General features: G+C 43.7%; 3 protein-coding genes across 3 annotated transcripts in view; all 3 read left to right on the top strand.

Moving 5' to 3' along the window:
* The first annotated feature begins 1,143 nt into the window (after nucleotides 1-1,143).
* On the top strand, nucleotides 1,144-4,358 carry LOC118770738 (E3 ubiquitin/ISG15 ligase TRIM25-like). Its single transcript, XM_036518506.1, has 5 exons — nucleotides 1,144-1,734; nucleotides 2,017-2,112; nucleotides 2,351-2,584; nucleotides 2,764-3,050; nucleotides 4,289-4,358. Exons 1-5 carry the CDS (start codon nucleotides 1,144-1,146, stop codon nucleotides 4,356-4,358), a joined length of 1,278 nt encoding a protein of 425 aa, XP_036374399.1.
* A 3,513-nt stretch (nucleotides 4,359-7,871) lies between these two features.
* Nucleotides 7,872-9,608, top strand: LOC118770749 (E3 ubiquitin/ISG15 ligase TRIM25-like; the record flags this gene model as incomplete). Its single annotated transcript, XM_036518517.1, has 4 exons — nucleotides 7,872-8,462; nucleotides 8,816-8,911; nucleotides 9,150-9,383; nucleotides 9,504-9,608. Coding segments are annotated over exons 1-4 (1,026 nt in total), but the record flags the coding sequence as incomplete, so codon positions are not given.
* A 5,148-nt stretch (nucleotides 9,609-14,756) lies between these two features.
* The window catches only part of LOC118770759 (tripartite motif-containing protein 16-like), a 157,271-nt gene continuing 154,119 nt past the window's right edge, over nucleotides 14,757-17,908 (top strand). Inside the window, 3 exon segments of the mRNA XM_036518529.1 lie at nucleotides 14,757-15,347; nucleotides 15,939-16,034; nucleotides 16,275-16,508. Coding sequence (XP_036374422.1) covers nucleotides 14,757-15,347; nucleotides 15,939-16,034; nucleotides 16,275-16,508 — 921 coding nt within the window.

A 17,908-nucleotide genomic window follows, 5' to 3' on the forward strand; every position in this document is an offset into this window, starting at 1 on the left:
CCCTTTTTAAGTCTGCCCAGCCCCCCCCCCCCCCCCCCCCCGCAGTCAAAGTTCCTGCTCCGGAGCTGCGTGAGGTGGACAAGCAGCAAACATCATCTGAAGGCAGCAGCCTGGACTGAGAACACCAGCAGCACTCCGTCCTCTTTTTTTGGGGGTTTGTTTTTATTTTGGGGTGCAAGCGAGGCCCACCCTTTTTTTCTTTGTGTGCATGTGTGTGAGGGGACCTCCTCCTCCCTGGTGTGTGGTACCCCCCCTTGGGCAGCCGAGAGGGGTCTCGCCTCTGTCGCAGTGGTCACTGTGTGGTGTGTGTGAGTGTGCATGAGGGATATTTTCGGACCAGGCTTGTGGTGCTGTGTGGGAGTGAGTCTCGCTCTTGGCAACAGGGCCCTCATGGAGGGAGGACAACACGAGGGAAGGGCCACCATGGTGAAGGGGGGGGGGGGGGGGGGGAGAGAGGAGGTTAGGAGGGGAGGTCTGTGGAGTGTGAGCCATCCATCTATGAATTGTGGTACTTTGTTTTTCTATCAGAGTTGTACCTGTACCTCCGGAGTTCTGGTTGTCTGGGACGGGCGGATCATTTGGGGGAACCTGTGCTGGGGTAACAGGGGCCAGCGCGGGCAGCTCCTGACATTAACTGGAAGCACTGATAGCTAAGAGAATGAACTATTGGCCCAGAATGCTGTGCTGTAACCTAAAATAAATTTACCTGGCATTTTGGCTGAGGTGGTTAAGGAGATTAAGACCAAAGTTGACACAGCTCAAAGAGCGCTCAAGGTAGACACTCCCTGCTGTTGAAGCAGGAATTCACTCCCTATCTCACGCAAACACATGCAATTTCACAGAAAGCAAAACTTAAGTGTCTCTCTCTCTCCCATTGTCTGCTACAGTCTCAAACAGTTACTTTCAAACAAACGGTTTTCAGTCAGGAGTCGATACTATCAGCAGCAGTGAGGGTGACTGTGCATGTTATGTGCTGGTGAAAATCCTCTCACTCTCCTCACTTCCAACTCCTGTCAGCCTGTTCTCAGTCCGTAGCCACACCTCCTGCAGCTCTGGGCAGAACAAGGAAGTCATTGCGACTCTAACACGTGCAGTTTTAAGAAAACAAAACTAAACTCAGTCTCTGTCAGTAACTGCAGCAAAATGGCAGACTCTGGAGCGTTTCTTGATCAAGACCAGTTCAGCTGTCCCATCTGTTTGGAACTGCTGAAGGATCCAGTGGCTATTCCCTGTGGACACAGTTACTGTATGGGCTGTATTAAGGGCTGCTGGGATCAGGATGATCATACTGGTGTCTACAGCTGTCCCCAGTGCAGGCAGACCTTCACCCCAAGGCCTGTTCTGGGCAGAAACACCATATTGGCTGCTATGGTGGAGAAACTGAAGAAAATGGGACTCCAAGCTGATCCTCCTGCTCACTGTTATGCTGGACCTGGAGACGTGGCGTGTGATGTCTGCTCTGAGAGAAAGCACAAAGCCATCAAATCCTGCCTGGTGTGTCTGGTTTCTTATTGTGAAACTCACCTCCAGCCTCACTATGAATCTCCTCCTCTTAAGAAGCACAAACTGGTAGAAGCTACTGGACACCTGCAGGAGAAGATCTGCTCTCGTCATGACAAACTGCTGGAAGTTTACTGTCGTACTGATCAGCAGTGTATCTGTCTGCTGTGTACAATGGATGAACACAGAGGCCACGACACAGTCTCAGCTGTAGCTGAAAGGACAGAGAAACAGGTAAGGATGGGACTTCTTTAATGGCAACTCACATGGCAGTATGTTCAGCTAACATATGGGACTTCTTTAACGGCCCCTCTGACAAATGATCTTTTTGACTGCAGTGATACACCTTTTTGATTGACTTGAGACCATTATAAAAGCACCTATACTTGTAAGCAACTGTTCTTTTCAGAGATGTTTCATTGAATACAATTGTTTTGTTTCTAAACATTTTATAAAAATATTCTGAACAAGGAGGTGAATGCAAAGTATAAATATGATGTGGATTAATGTTCACAGAACCAGCTGGGCAAGACACAGAAGAAATCCCAGCAGAAAATCCAGGAGAGAGAGAAGGAGCTGCAGGATCTGAGACAGGCTGTAGACTCACTCACGGTGGGTACTGACCAGAGGAGGAGACAACAGCTGACTGCTGGAAGAGCCATTTCAAGGCTCAGTCAGGACTCTCCAGTCTCAGTCAGTGAGGAGTCCACTGTTGGGCCACTTTCCAGCCCTGTGGGGTCAATCCCACTGAGCCACACTGTGGAGAACAGGCTGTCTGGGGTCCCAATAAGAGTTGAGTGAAAGACCTAGTTAAAATGTACAGCCCTCCTCTTTCTGTGTCTCCTAACAGCACTCTGCACAGGCAGCAGTGGAGGACAGTGAGAGGATCTTTACTGAGATGATCTGCTCCATTGAGAGAAGGCGCTCTGAGGTGAAAGAGCTGATCAGAGATCAGGAGAAGGCTGCAGTGAGTCAGGCTGAAGGACTCCTGATGCGACTGGAGCAGGAGATTGCTGAGCTGAGGAGGAGAGACGCTGAGCTGGAGCAGCTTTCACACACAGAGGATCACATCCATTTCCTCCAGGTAACTTCATTGTCTCTCTGACCTTCCACTGGAGCACAGGGCTCTTCAGTAGAGCAACTCCTCAACTGTCTGAATGGAATAACTTATATACTCTGTACATCTCATTCATTGTCTAACTGGAATAACTGATACATACTATATAGATTGAGAATATCTCTCTGTCTCCTTGTATTTTATAGAGCTGTAATTATCTCTGTGCTCCTCCTGGACCTGGAGACTTACCCAGCATCACTTTCAAACAACACTTCTCTTTTGACGCTGTGAGGAAATCTGTCTCTGAACTGAAAGTGCGACTGGAGGATGTCTGTAAGGTGGAAATGGCTAAGATCTCCAGCCTGGGCAGTGGAGGGGACATTTCTGGCTCCCTTGCTAAGACAGGAGGGTCCTCTGGAGGGGGAGCTACAGCAGCTGAAAAGCAGAGCTGTCCCATCTGCATGAAGTCCATAAAGAAGAAACAGAGGCTGATGTGCAGCCATGAGCTCTGTGCAGACTGTCTGAGGAGCTCTGTAGAAAGCTCAGCTCTGCAGTGTCCTGTGTGTCACCAAGCTCTCAGGGTGATGGGAGACCAACCAGAGGGAACCATGACTTATGTCATACATCCACTACTAATGTACCATAAAATTACATACAACATTCCTAGTGGAATACAAACGGTAAGTAAATCTGGTCATGGAAGTGTTTCATTATATTTTAACTCACATTTATGGGTTGAGAGTATAATATAAGTGCAGCACATTTTTTTTATTTTTATGTCCTAATAAGTGTCCTCAAATTCTAATGCAAACATTTCATTTCATGTGGGTTTCAGTAATTAATCTTATATATCATCATTTGGAACCAGGCCGTTAACTAAATATTACTTATAGAAGAGCTGCCCAAATGCACGCAGGCTACGTCCATACATTTCTTCCAATTTTTAAATTTTGCTTCCAGGAGCTGCATCCCAATCCAGGAAAGCCCTTCAATGGAATCCAAAGTGTAGCCTGTTTACCAGCTGACCAGGAAGGTGTAAAGGTGCTGAAGCTGCTGCAAAGAGCCTTTGACCAGAAGCTGGTTTTTACTGTAGCCACTGTGGGAGCAGAAGACAAGGTCATTTTCAACGACATTCCCCTCACAAATATTTGGTAAGTCCTTAAGTCCTTATATAATTTTCTTTTTTCTGTCCTTCATGTTTCCTGTCATTCATGCTCTCTCCACCACATTCCTCTGCTGCTGCATGTCTCTTAGAGTCAAAACTACATGTAAATGTGTGTAAAAACACATTGTGTACAATTAAAGGGTTTTCCCATGATGCTCTGAAACCTCCTGCTTTGTAATGTTCCACCTGTTGATGATAATATTGTAGCAGAGTCCCGAAGAGCATGTGAACCCGGTGAAAAGGATGATGCCAATTTTTTGCATCAGGACAAGAGTATGATTGGGTCTCATAGTTACAGACCTGGGTAATTTACTTTAGCAAGCCAGTCATATTACTTTGTGACATCATGACAGATATACAGTATATGTGATAGGTTGCCACTGAGGTGAGACAAATCGTTGAAAAACACATACATATAGAGTGAAAGTTAGACTGTTCAGAGGTTTGTAGTTTTCACGTTTAAATATCCTGACTGTCTTATGTCAGAAACAAGTTTGTCAAGTTTGTCTTGACTGTGACATCAGTTATCCTCCTCCTGGATCAGTGTGTGTTTCTCTCTCCCACAGGCGGCTGTGTTATGAGCCTAGCTATTTGAAGCGTCTGATAGATGCACTCAGAGCCAAAGGCATCGAATGAGGAACAGGGAGGATCTGAAATCAAGTTAAACATATTATGTAACTTATAAAGATATAAGAGATACAAATTACACCTTCACAACAGCTTCCACTTCCATTATCAAGACCGGCTTTTGCTTGATTTGAGGGCTACAAATTTCATTAGTTCATCTTAAATCAGTGATCACTGTAGTCATTCTATCTATCTCTCTCTCTTTCTCTCTCTCTCTAATATATATATATATATATATATCTATATAATATATCCCCTAATCAATTGTTCCATTGATCAATCAATTAAATGAAATTGAATTTTGCATAATGCCCTGACATTGCCCTGACAAAATGGCACTGTTGAAAAGGAAAAGTGCTGGGAAATGAGTAGTCTCCTTGGTGACTTCAAACAGCTCTATGGATGAAGATCACTCATAAAACTGATCACCAGTGTGTCACCAGCCCACTTCAGTGACGTTTTATGTAAGAGTTATAGGTCTCTTCTCAGAGACTCCAGATTTCCTCCCTTACCTCCACTGTGCTCTGCTGATCACACCACCATCCTGCTCACACCAGCACATGATCTGGCTGCACAGACAGAGGAGAAGAGCTGGAGCTCATTTTTAGGGCCCAGTGTTAACTTTTGTGACCACAATCCCATACCCCTGGCCACCCTTACTGGACATTCCACCCTGATAGATTCGAGCACTGAACACCAAGTCTTGCTTTTTTAATACTTTTCTTGCTAGCTGCACATCGCTAATGCTCTCTTGGCTGGCCTACCTGCATGCACTATTAAACCTCACTGCTGCAACCCTGTATTCCCTCCCGACCACTACGCTCTGCCACCTAATGGCGCCTGGTGGTCCCGTTGCATTGCAGTGCAAAATCACTATCCAGGAGTTTCTCCGCCGTTGTCCCCCGATGGTGAAATGAACGTCCACACTTAATCTGCTGTGCTGAGTCCCTCTTTGTCTTCAAGAAACATCTGAAGACACAGCTCTTCCGCTATCACCGGGGCACCTGAAACACTTCCTCCCCCAAAGGAACTTCTCATGACTAAAACTGTCTCTTACTAAACTTTAAAATAAAATTTAAAAAAAAAGTAACCTAATGGTTTAACACACTTGTTAGCTTTACCTGCTAGTTTGTACCTTGCCTGCCCAACCGTTGAAACTTGGCCATGCAGTGCTTATAATATGGTTGACTCTGAATGGTTTTTCACTCATGTTATATTGCACCTACCTTGTAAGTCAATTTGGGTAAAAGAGCCTGCCAGATGAATAAATATAAATTTAATGCACATGTTATTCTGTTTGGATATAATAGGTAAAGGGTAGTCTTGTTCTTCATGTATCACTATACCTCAGCCTAGCTACAGCCTTCCCTACGGGGTCAGATAAAACTGTATTGTATGGTATGAGTTGTTTCTTTGTCAACAGTATTACTATGTTGTTGCCTTCCTTCGTCCAGCAGCTGAAAGTATTTGTTTAAGAGACATCTTGGGAAATCCATGTTGCTGCTGGGAGTGGCATTGTTGGGCCAGTAGGGGGCACTCTTCACTTTACCATTGTACAGTGACAGGGTCGTTTTGGTCATTTAACCAAACTGGAATTGCTGTGGGCACTGAAGATTCCATGGCTTTCATCACAAAGATAATGGCTATTAACTGCGGTCTCCTGGCCAGCATGGCTCTGCAATTCCTTCCATTCCTTACCAATGGTCTCAGATTGTCCCTGAAATAGGTTCTCAGTTGACCTTTCTGGTGAAATGAAGGTTCAGTAATATTTGGTGTTGGGGTCATCATGCCTTCAATCAATGTATAACAAAGTCAAACAATAAATGTTTCAAATCAGGAAATATGTACATTACTGTTTATTTAAAGAAACATTCATGAACTGAATTACATCAAAGACTGAAAGTCTTCCCAATACACAGTTCATATTCCACTCTATGTCTAACTGCCACAGCAGGTACACATTTATGACTGTTTTACTAGTAGGCTGAGAATTATATCTGCTTGGGTCATACAGAGTGAAGAACACCAACATTTACTGTTTCTTAACACCAATGTTCAGCAGATGTTGGGCTCAGGCTTGCTACTTATACTCCAGTCTTAATTTCAGTCATCAGCTGTGTAGTTGGTCAGAATGATTGCAGTTAATGTAGTTTATGTGATCACTTCCTTGTCACCACCTACCACATAAACTGCACAGGGAAACAGGGAAGGATCAGACTTGGATACGCCCGGCAAACTCTGTTCCAGACAAAGCCTTTGCTGACACTTGTATGAAAACACACCCCCTATATCCAAACCTTCAGTGCAATAAGCTTACAGCATACTTTACAAAGCATCCATTTAAACAGGTGCATATTCACTGAGGTGAGTCAGGTGAAGTGTCTCTTCCAAGGGCAAAGCAGCAATACTCCACATGGGAATCAGACCAGCAACCTTTGCTCCAATCTCTGCTCCATAAAACTATGCCAGAATATTGCTAGGAAATTTGCTAACTTATTGATAACAAGGTAATAGATAAACACACAAGGTAACTGGATAATGGAAGGAAAATTACGTATCTGTCAAAACACTGACAGTATGCACGTAAGAATATGTTTTTCTGAACAATTGTGCCAGGACTGTTACAACACATGGATGCATATGTAATATAACTTCACAACCATCTCAGACATTTATATGCAAGGTTAGCAGGTGTTTCTTTGTATATAACCCTGAGGCTCTGAGACTTGCTAAGAATTATGGGATAGTGGGATATGCCCTCATATTGAGGTGTGCTTTTAGGGAGTGTGCCAGCCACCATATCGAATCCAACTCATTTCTGTTGGAGATGATTTTGGGAGGTCAATCCCTCAACTGCCTCCTCTAGCTGTTGAGAACAACCTGATGAGGGGACACTGGTTGACCTACCCATCTCCATTCCCAGCAGAACAAACCCAGTTTTCCCCACTGATGTGGACTCCCAGTCATCATGACCTGGAGAGTGCTGGTTTTGAACCCGGGCCGTAGGGCTCAGCCTGCTGTCCTGCTTCTAACCACAGGCCTCAGTGCTGCCCTTCTAGCTGCTGGAGTTGCTGAAGAGAATAACAGATTTTAGCATGTTTAACCGTATGTTCAGTACAGCGAAAAATACACTCTCTTCTGAACTTGCTGTGATTCCAACATGACACTCCCTGCTGTTAACTGAAGTAGGAAAACTCCTTCTCTCACACAATCACATGTAAATTCAGAGAAAACAAAACTTATCTGTCTCTTTCTCTCTCTCTCTGCTGTTCAGTCTCTTTCAGTTTCGAACAAATAGTTTCAGTCAGGAGTCATTATAATGAGTAGCAGTGAAGGTGACTGTGTGTGTTATGTGCTGGTGAAAGTCCTCCCACTTTCCAGCTCTTGTCAGCCTGTCTCAGTTCAAAACCACACCTACTGCAGCTGTGGGAGGTACCAAGAAGTGTTTCCCAATCTTTTTTTCACAAACACAGTTTGAGAGAAACAAAACCAAACTCAGTGTCTGTCAGGGTGAGCAGTAAGATGGCAAAATCTGGAATGTTCCTCAGTAAGAACCAGTTCAGCTGTGCAATCTGTCTGGATGTACTGAAGGATCCGGTGACTATTCCCTGTGGACACAGTTACTGTAAGGGCTGCATTGAGGGCAGCTGGGATCAGGATGATCATATTGGTGTCTACAGCTGTCCCCAGTGCAGAGAGACCTTCACCCCAAGACCTGTTCTGGGCAGAAACATCATACTGGCTGCTATAGTGGACAAACTGAAGAAAATGGGACTCCAAGCTGATCCCCCTCTTCACTGTTATGCTGGACCCGGAGATGTGGCGTGTGATGTCTGCACTAAGAGAAAGCACAAAGCCATCAAGTCCTGCCTCGTGTGTCTGGCCTCTTACTGTGAAACTCACCTCCAGCCTCACTATGAATCTCCTCCTCTTAAGAAGCACAAACTGGTCCAAGCCACTAGACACCTGCAGGAGAAGATCTGCTCTCGTCATGACAAACTGTTAGACGTTTACTGTCGTACTGAACAACAATGTATCTGTCTACTGTGTACGATGGATGAACACAGAGGCCATGATACAGTCTCAGCTGCAGCTGAAAGGACTGAGAAACAGGTAAGGACTGGAGTTCTTTAACTGCACATCTGACATATGTCTTCGTATCTTTTTACTGGAGCAATACATTACATCATTTAGCAGACACTCTTACCCAGAGCGACTTCTAAACAAGTGCAATACATATGTTTTGACTTGAGGATGTCGTAAAATCACCTATACCTGTGAACAATGTTTTTATTTCAGTGCTACTTAAATGAATACAATAATTTTGGTTGTCAACATTTTGTAGAATTTTCTAAACAAGGAAGTGATTTCAGAGGATACATTTTGTATTGATAAAGCAGTCAGAACATATATATGTACATATATTATATATGTTTTAAAATGTGTGGGATTAATTCTGTTCACAGAAGCAGCTTGGGGAAACACAGAAGAAAGCCCAGCAAAGAATCCAGGAGAGAGAGAAGGAACTGCAGGATCTGAGACAGGCTGTGGAGTCACTCAGGGTGGGTACTGACCAGAGGAGAAGACAACAACTGGCTTCTGGTAGAGCCATTTCAAGGCTCAGTCAGCGCTCTCCTCCAGTCAGCCAGTGAGGAGCCCAATATTGGCTCACTTTGCAGGCCTGTGGGGCTCAATCCTACTGAGCAACACCGTGGAAAACAGGGTGTCTGGGGGTCCAATAAGAGCTGAGTGAAAGGCTAAGTAAAAATGTACAGTCCTCCTCTGTCTGTCTCCTAACAGCGCTCTGCACAGGCAGCAGTGGAGGACAGTGAGAGGATCTTTACTGAGCTGATCCGCTCTATTGAAAGAAGGCGCTCTGAGATGAAAGAGCTGATCAGAGATCAAGAGAAAGCTGCAGCCAGTCAGGCTGAAATACTCCTAGAGCAACTGGAGCAGGAGATTGCTGAGCTGAAGAGGAAAGACGCTGAGCTGGAGCAGCTTTCACACACAGAGGATCACATCCATTTCCTCCAGGTAACTTAATTGACTCTCTATTTCACTCCAGCGAAACTATTCCTTATTAATTTTCTGATCGTAATATTTGAAATACACTTTTATAGAATGAGAATATCTCTCTGTCTCTGTGATTTTTAGGGCTGTAATTCTCTCTCTGACCCTCCTGGACATACAGACCTACACAGCATCACTTTCAAACCACACTTCTCTTTTGAGGCTGTGAGGAAATCTGTCTCTGTGCTGAAAATGCGACTGAAGTATGTCTGTAAGGTGGAAATGTCTAAGATCTCCAGCCTGGGCAGTGGAGGGGACATTTCTGGCTCCCTTGCTAAGACAGGAGGGTCCTCTGGAGGGGGAGCTACAGCAGCTGAAAAGCAGAGCTGTCCCATCTGCATGAAGTCCATAAAGAAGAAACAGAGGCTGATGTGCAGCCATGAGCTCTGTGCAGACTGTCTGAGGAGCTCTGTAGAAAGCTCAGCTCTGCAGTGTCCTGTGTGTCACCAAGCTCTCAGGGTGATGGGAGACCAACCAGAGGGAACTATGAATATAAGACATCGTATGTCTCATATATTTATTACATACAGAATTCCTGGAGGAATACAGAAGGTAAGAAGATGGAAATCAGGCTTCAGCAATATTTTTGATCATATTTTATTAATATTTTGGTACAGATCCTTTGCTGGATGCTTATTGTCAACATAAATGGTTTCTTTATGAGAGTATATTCAAATTTGGATGCAAATGAAATGGGAAAATGTTACCTACATTACATTAAATGTGCTCAAATTAGAATGCATACATTTTATTTTCTTATTACTTACAATAATTAAGCTTACATGTAATCACGTGTAGCTTGACTATTAAATAGATATTAGCCACAGGAGACGTGCCCAAATGCATGCAGGCTGCTTCCATGAATTTCTTCCAATGTTAAAATTCTGCTTCCAGGAGTCACACCCTAATCCAGAAAAGCCCTTCAATGGAATCATGTATGAAGCCCGTTTACCAGCTAACCAGCAGGGTGGGGAGATGCTGAAGCTGCTGCAAAGAGCATTTGACCAGAAGCTGATTTTTACTGTAGCCACTGTGGGAGCTGAAGACAAGGTCGTCTTCAACGATATTCCCCACACAGATGAACTGTAAGTCCTCATAGTTTGTTTCATACTATTTGGTAGTTGCAGGGTTTGCACACTTCATTACAATAGAGAATCACAGAGTGTTACATTATTCTCTCTACAGACCACAGAATCAGGGCTCCTGCTGTTGCTTCCTCTGTCCTTCATGTGTCCTGTTTTTCAGAAGCTTTTTAAATACAGAAACATTCATGTACTGTCAGCCACACTCATTTCCTACTGCACATCTCTAAGAGTTAAATCCTTGATGTACAGTGCCAGCCAAGACTTTGGACACAACTTTTATTGTTTTTTTTTTTTTCTTTTCTTACTAGTTTACAGATTTTAAAATAACAGTAAAGACATAAAAACATTGAAATAACACAAATGGAATTATGCAATGGCCAAAAAAGTGTTAAAGAAATCAAAACTGTCTTGTATTTTAGATTCTTTAAAGTAGTCAAAATATTTTTAAAACAAATTCTGTTTGGAATGAAATTCAAACATTGGCATCAAATTCACTATTTAAATTTGTTTAAGAAAGACATTTCAAGCATTTAAACATAAGACTTCAGATCAAAATGTCTTTGAATGCATGTTTCCCATTATTGTAGCCAGGTGCCTCCAAACTTTTGACTGGTACTGTAAATGTGTGTGAATAAACACTGTGTACAATTGCTGGGTTTTCCTGTGGTGCTCTGAAACCTCCTGCTATGTAATGCTTCACCTGTTGATGATAATATTGCAGCAGAGCCCAGAAGAGCATGTGAGTCCGATTCAGCGGATGATGTCACTTCTTAGCATCAGGACCAGAGTACAACTGAGTCCCATAGTTATGGACCTGGGTCTTTTACTTCAGCAAGCCAATCATATTAATTGATGTGCCATCATGACAGATACACTATATGGACAAAAGTATTTGGCCACACCTGTTTTTCAGGGTTTGGGCTAGGCCCCTTATCTCCAGTGAAGCGTAATCTCAATGCTTCAGCATACCAAGACATTTTTTGACAGTGCTATGCTTCCAACTTTTTGGCAACAGTTTGGGGAAGGCCCTTTTCTATTCCAACATGACTGTGCCCCAGAGCACAAAGCAAGGACTATAAAGACATGGTTTGATGAGTTTGGTGTGGAAGAACTTGACTGGTCCGCACAGAGCCCTGACCTCAACCCCATTGAGTTGGAACGGAGATTGCGAGCCAGGCCTTCTCGTCCAACATCAGTGCCTGACCTCATAAATGCTCTACAGAATTAATGGGCACAAATTCCCACAGGAACACTCCAAAATCTTGTGGAAAGCCTTCCAAGAAGAGTGGAAGCTGTTATAGCTGCAAAAGGGGGACCAACTCTATAATAAAACTATATGTATTTGAATACAATGTCATTACAATGTAATGGTCAGTTGTCCCAATACTTTTGTCCATATAGTGTATATATGTGATATTGTGCCACTCAGATATGACACAGAAGTGAAAGACACCTACATATAGAGTGAAAGTTAGACTGTTCAGAGGTTTGTTGTTTTCATTTTCCAGGTTAACTTTTAAATATCCTGACTGTCTTATGTCAGAAACAAGTTTGTCGTGTTTGTCTTGACTGTGACATCCTCCTCCTGGATTAGTGTGTGTTTCTCTCTCCCACAGGGGGAAATGCTATGGCCCTAACTTCTGGAAGAGAGTGAAAGATGCACTCAGAGCCAAAGGCATCAAATGAGGAGCAGAGAGGAGCTCAGTTCAAGTTAAAGGAGTTCAGCATACAGTGTAACTTATACCTTCGCAAATTCTTACAAATGTATCTGATACCAAGACCAGGTTTTATCTGACATGAGGAGCACACTACTCCCTGAGCACTCTGACGTAAAATTCCTGGATTTTGTAAGAGATTTTCCTGAATCAAATGTCTGTGTTCTTTGTATTGGAACAAAATTGTATGAGTTGATCTGAAGTAAATAGCTACTGTAACCAATCAATTATTTCCTCAGTATATCCTCTAATAAATGGTTCCATTGATCAATCATTCAATCAGTTCAAAATGAATTTAGCATAGTGCTCTCCAAAATGACATTGTGGAAAAGTGCTGTGAAAAGAGCAACAGAAATTTCTTCTTGGTGACTTCAAGCACTGCTCAGTGGATAAAGATCACTCCTGAAAGTGATCACCAGCCCACTTCAGTGACGTTTTATGTAAGAGTTATAGGTCTCTTCTCAGAGACTCCAGATTTCCTCTCTTACCTCCACTGTGCTCTGCTGATCACACCACCATCCTGCTCACACCAGCACATGATCTGGCTGCACAGACAGAGGAGAAGAGCTGGAGCTCATTTTTAGGGCCCAGTGTCAACTTTTGTGACCACAATCCCATACCCCTGGCCACCCTTACTGGGCATTCCACCCTGTCTTGCTTTTTTAACACTTTTCTTACTACACTTTACTACTTACAAGTGCTTACTTACACTTTGTTTGGTTCATACAGAGTGAAGTACACCACCAACATTTACTGTTTCTTAACACCGATGTTCAGCAGATGTTTAGCTCAGACTTGCTACTTATACTCCAGTCTTAATTTCAGAACATTAGTCATCAGCTTTGTAGTTGGTCAGAATGATTGTAGTTAATGTAGTTTATGTGATCACTGCCTTGTCACCACCTATCAAATAAACTGCACAGGGAAACAGGGAAGGATCAGACTTGGATACGCCCGGCAAACTCTGTTCCAGGCAAAGCCTTTGCTGACACTTGTATGAAAACACACCCCCTACATCCAAAACTTCAGTGCAGCATGCATTTATAACACTCTTATTCTGAAAATCATACATACTTTACAAAGCATCCATTTAAACAGGTACATATTCACTGAGGTGAGTCAGGTGAAGTGTCTCTTCCAAGGGCAAAGCAGCAATACTCCACATGAGAGTCAGACCAGCAACCTTTGCTCCAATCTCTGCTCCCTAAAACTATGCCAGAATATTGCTAGGAAGCTTTGCTAACTTATTGATAAAAAGGTAATAAATAAACACACAAGGTAACTGGACATTGGAAGGAAAATTACGTATCTGTCAAAACATAGACAGTATGCACGTAAGAATATGTTTTTCTGAACAATTGTGCCAGGACTGTTACAACACATAGATGCATTTGTAATATCACTTCACAACCATCTCAGACATTTATATGCAAGGTTAGCAGGTGTTTCTTTGTACATAACCCTGAGGCTCTGAGACTTGCTAAGAATTATGGGATAGTGGGATATGCCCTCATATTGAGGTGTGCTTTTAGGGAGTGTGCCAGCCACCATATCGAATCCAACCCATTTCCGTTGGAGATGATTTTGGGAGGTCAGTCCCTCAGCTGCCCCCTCCAAATGAGTCTGAGGAATATCCAGCTTTACGGCCAGGCGGTAAAGATGATGACCCACAACTTGTTGTATAATAGGTGAAAACAGGTGAAGGTGAAGACAACTCAAACCGCTGATCTGGACAGGGGACCTGAAGAGATGGAATTGAGTGTTTTGATCCATTTTTTCTTTTTTCTCTCTGTCTTACCTAGCTTTGTTTGTCCAACAGAGGGAAACACTGTCGGAGGAAAGCTGCTTCTGAAGCTATCAGAGTAACTCATAACTGCAGGTGAATCCCAGGCTGTTGAGAACAAGCTGATGAGGGGACACTGGCTGACCTACCTACATCCTCACCAGAACAAACCCAGTTTTCCCCACTGATGTAGACTCCCAGTCATCATGACCTGGAAAATACATTCACTTCTGAACTTGCTGTGATTCCAACATGACACTCCCTGCTGTTAACTGATGTAGGAAAACACTCCCTCTCGCACACAAACACATGTAATTTCAGAGAAAACAAAACTTATCTGTCTCTTTCTCTCTCTCTCTCTCTCTCTCTCTTCTGAACTTGCTGTGATTCCAACATGATACTCCCTGCTGTTAACTGAAGTAGGAAAACACTCCCTCTCTCACACATGTAAATTCAGAGAAAACAAAACTTATCTGTGTCTATATCTCTCTCTCTGCTGTTCAGTCTCTTTCAGTTTCGAACAAACATAGTTTCAGTCAGGAGTCATTATAATGAGTAGCAGTGAAGGTGACTGTGTGTGTTATGTGCTGGTGAAAGTCCTCCCACTTTCCTGCTCTTGTCAGCCTGTCTCAGTTCAAAACCACACCTACTGCAGCTGTGGGAGGTACCAAGAAGTGTTTCCCAATCTTTTTTTCACAAACACAGTTTGAGAGAAACAAAACCGAACTCAGTGTCTGTCAGGGTGAGCGCTAAAATGGCAGAATCTGGAGTTTTTCTTGATCAGGACCAGTTCAGCTGTCCGATCTGTTTGGAACTGCTGAAGGATCCAGTGACTATTCCCTGTGGACACAGTTACTGCATGGGCTGCATTAAGGGCTGCTGGGATCAGGATGTCAATGCTGGTGTCTGTAGCTGTCCCCAGTGCAAACAGACCTTCACCCAAAGGCCTGTTTTAAGAAGAAACACCATGTTGGCTGAAGTGGTGGAGAACCTGAAGAAAATGGGACTCCAAGCTGATCCTCCTGCTCACTGTTATGCTGGACCCGGAGATGTGGCGTGTGATGTCTGCTCTGAGACAAAGTGTAAAGCCATCAAGTCCTGCCTGGTGTGTCTGGCCTCTTACTGTGAAACTCACCTCCAGCCTCACTATGAATCTCCTCCTCTTAAGAAGCACAAACTGATCCAAGCCACTGAACAACTCCAGGAGAAGATCTGCTGTCATCATGACAAACTGCTGGAGGTTTACTGTCGTACCGATCAACAGTGTATCTGTCTGCTGTGTACGATGGATGAACACAGAGGCCACGACACAGTCTCAGCTGTAGCTGAAAGGACAGAGAAACAGGTAAGGACCTGAGTTCCATAACAACACTTCTGACATATTTCTTGGGGTTTTTCTTATCTTTTTGACTGCAGTGATATGCATTTTTCATTCACTTGAGGACAGTCTAAAAATGCCTTGTGAACAGTGTTTTTTGTCAGAGATAATAAAACCTTCTGACCACAGCCTTGTTCAGAACAAAACCTTCTGAACAAGGAGGTGATTTCAGAGGATAAATTCCATATTGATAAAGCAGTCAGAGCACGAAGTGAACACAGGCCAGCGCTCTGTGACAGCTCTGTTCGCACCATTCACAACCCCGTTCACTCCCTGAACAGGAATCAACACGGCTGAGGCAGCTGATTTGTTAACAGTTTAGAACCTCTTTCTTTAACAGAAGTGTCGCTCTACACTGTGGCCTGTCATATGCCATACAGTTTAATGGCCATTATAGTCTCTTGAACTATAATTCAAACTATTAATATAACCATAATAACTACTGAGAGCAGAACATGAACATGACCCAGCTCTCTATGTCAAAGATAATTTTTTCTCCTTTAATTTCCACAGCCATTATACATTTTGAAATTTGATGTGGGATACTCTTATTCTCAGGAGCAGCTTGGGGAAACACAGAGGAAATCCCAGCAAAGAATCCAGGAGAGAGAGAAGGAGCTGCAGGATCTGAGACAGGCTGTGGAGTCACTCAAGGTGGGTACTGACGAGAGGAGGAGACAACAGCTGGCTGCCAGAAGAGCCATTTCAGGGCTTAGTCAGGCCTCTCCTCCAATCAGTCAGTGAGGAGCCCAGTGTTGGGACACTTTCTAGTCCTGTAGGGCTCAATCCCATTGAGCCACACTGTGGGGAACAGGCTGTCTGGGGTCCCAATAAGACCTGAGTGAAAGGCCTAGTTAAAATGTACAACCCTCCTCTGTCTGTGTCTCCTAACAGCGCTCTGCACAGGCAGCAGTGGAGGACAGTGAGAGGATCTTTACTGAGCTGATCCGCTTCATTGAGAGAAGGCGCTCTGAGGTGAAAGAACTGATCAGAAATCAGGAGAAGGCTGCAGTGAGTCAAGCTGAAAGACTCCTGGATAAACTGGAGCAGGAGATTGCTGAGCTGAAGAGGAGAGACGCTGAGATGGAACAGCTTTCACACACAGAGGATCACATCCATTTCCTCCAGGTAACATCACATCTCTGACAGTCTGCAGTAAAGGGCTGCTCATCACCTCATTGTCTTGCTGAAACATTTATGTTGCTTTCTTTCTCCCTGTACCCCCCCAGAGCTGTCACTCTCTCTGTGACCCTCTTGGACCTGGAGACTTACCCAGCATCACTTTCAAACAGCACTTCTCTTTTGAGGCTGTGAGGAAATCTGTCTCTGAACTGAAAGTGCGACTGAAGTATGTCTGTAAGGTGGAAATGTCTAAGATCTCCAGCCTGGGCAGTGGAGGGGACATTTCTGGCTCCCTTGCTAAGACAGGAGGGTCCTCTGGAGGGGGAGCTACAGCAGCTGAAAAGCAGAGCTGTCCCATCTGCATGAAGTCCATAAAGAAGAAACAGAGGCTGATGTGCAGCCATGAGCTCTGTGCAGACTGTCTGAGGAGCTCTGTAGAAAGCTCAGCTCTGCAGTGTCCTGTGTGTCACCAAGCTCTCAGGGTGATGGGAGACCAACCAGAGGGAACCATGAAATTGGAACATCTTTTCGGATTGATAAAAATTATATACAATATTCCAGATGGAACACAAATGGTAAAATGTTAAATGACAATTCATTTTTTCTCATATTATTATCTGCATTTTTGACCGAATTTTGTTTTTTTTTTCCGAATGCAAATATTGAAAACATATTTTATTGTTTCCTCTTAGGTTATCTTTATGTCTGCTTCAATACTTCTAGTTACTCGTCTTAGATTCTTGTTCAGTGTTAGCCATGTGTATTCCAGTATAAACTTACAGTTAACACAAATGTTAATTTGCAGCAGAGTTGTCCCACAATCATTCCATGGTTCCATGCATGTCTTCTGATGTTAAAATTCTGTTTCCAGCAGCATGCCAGTCCAGGAAAACCGTTCACTGGAATCCAAAGTGTAGCCTATTTACCAGATACCCAGAATGGCAGGGAGGTGCTGAAGCTGCTGCAAAGAGCCTTTGACCAGAAGTTGGTTTTCACCCTAGTCACCGTGGGAACTGAAGACAGGGTCATTCACAGCGACATTCCCCATGCAGATTTGTAAGTCCTTATAGTTATTATTCATGTTTGGAAGATTGGCGGATTTTACGTCTTATTAGAACAGTGAGTTACATGATGTTATACTAATCTCCCCACAGCCCACACTATCAGTACACCTGTTGCTGCTACTTCTGTCCCACATGTACTTGTACTTGTTTGTGTGTGTGTGTGTGTGTGTGTGTGTGTGTGTCTGTGTGTATGTGTGTGTGCGTGTGTGCGTGTGTGTGTGTGTGTGTGTGAAAATGTGCAAATGCAAGGTTTTTCCCATAACCCCGCAAATCATAACATCCTGCTTTGTCATGTTGCTCCTGTTGATGGTAATGTTGTAGCAGAGCCCAGAAGAGTGTGTG

The sequence above is a fragment of the Megalops cyprinoides genome, chromosome 2, assembly GCF_013368585.1.
Source record: "Megalops cyprinoides isolate fMegCyp1 chromosome 2, fMegCyp1.pri, whole genome shotgun sequence".
NCBI lineage: Eukaryota > Metazoa > Chordata > Actinopteri > Elopiformes > Megalopidae > Megalops > Megalops cyprinoides.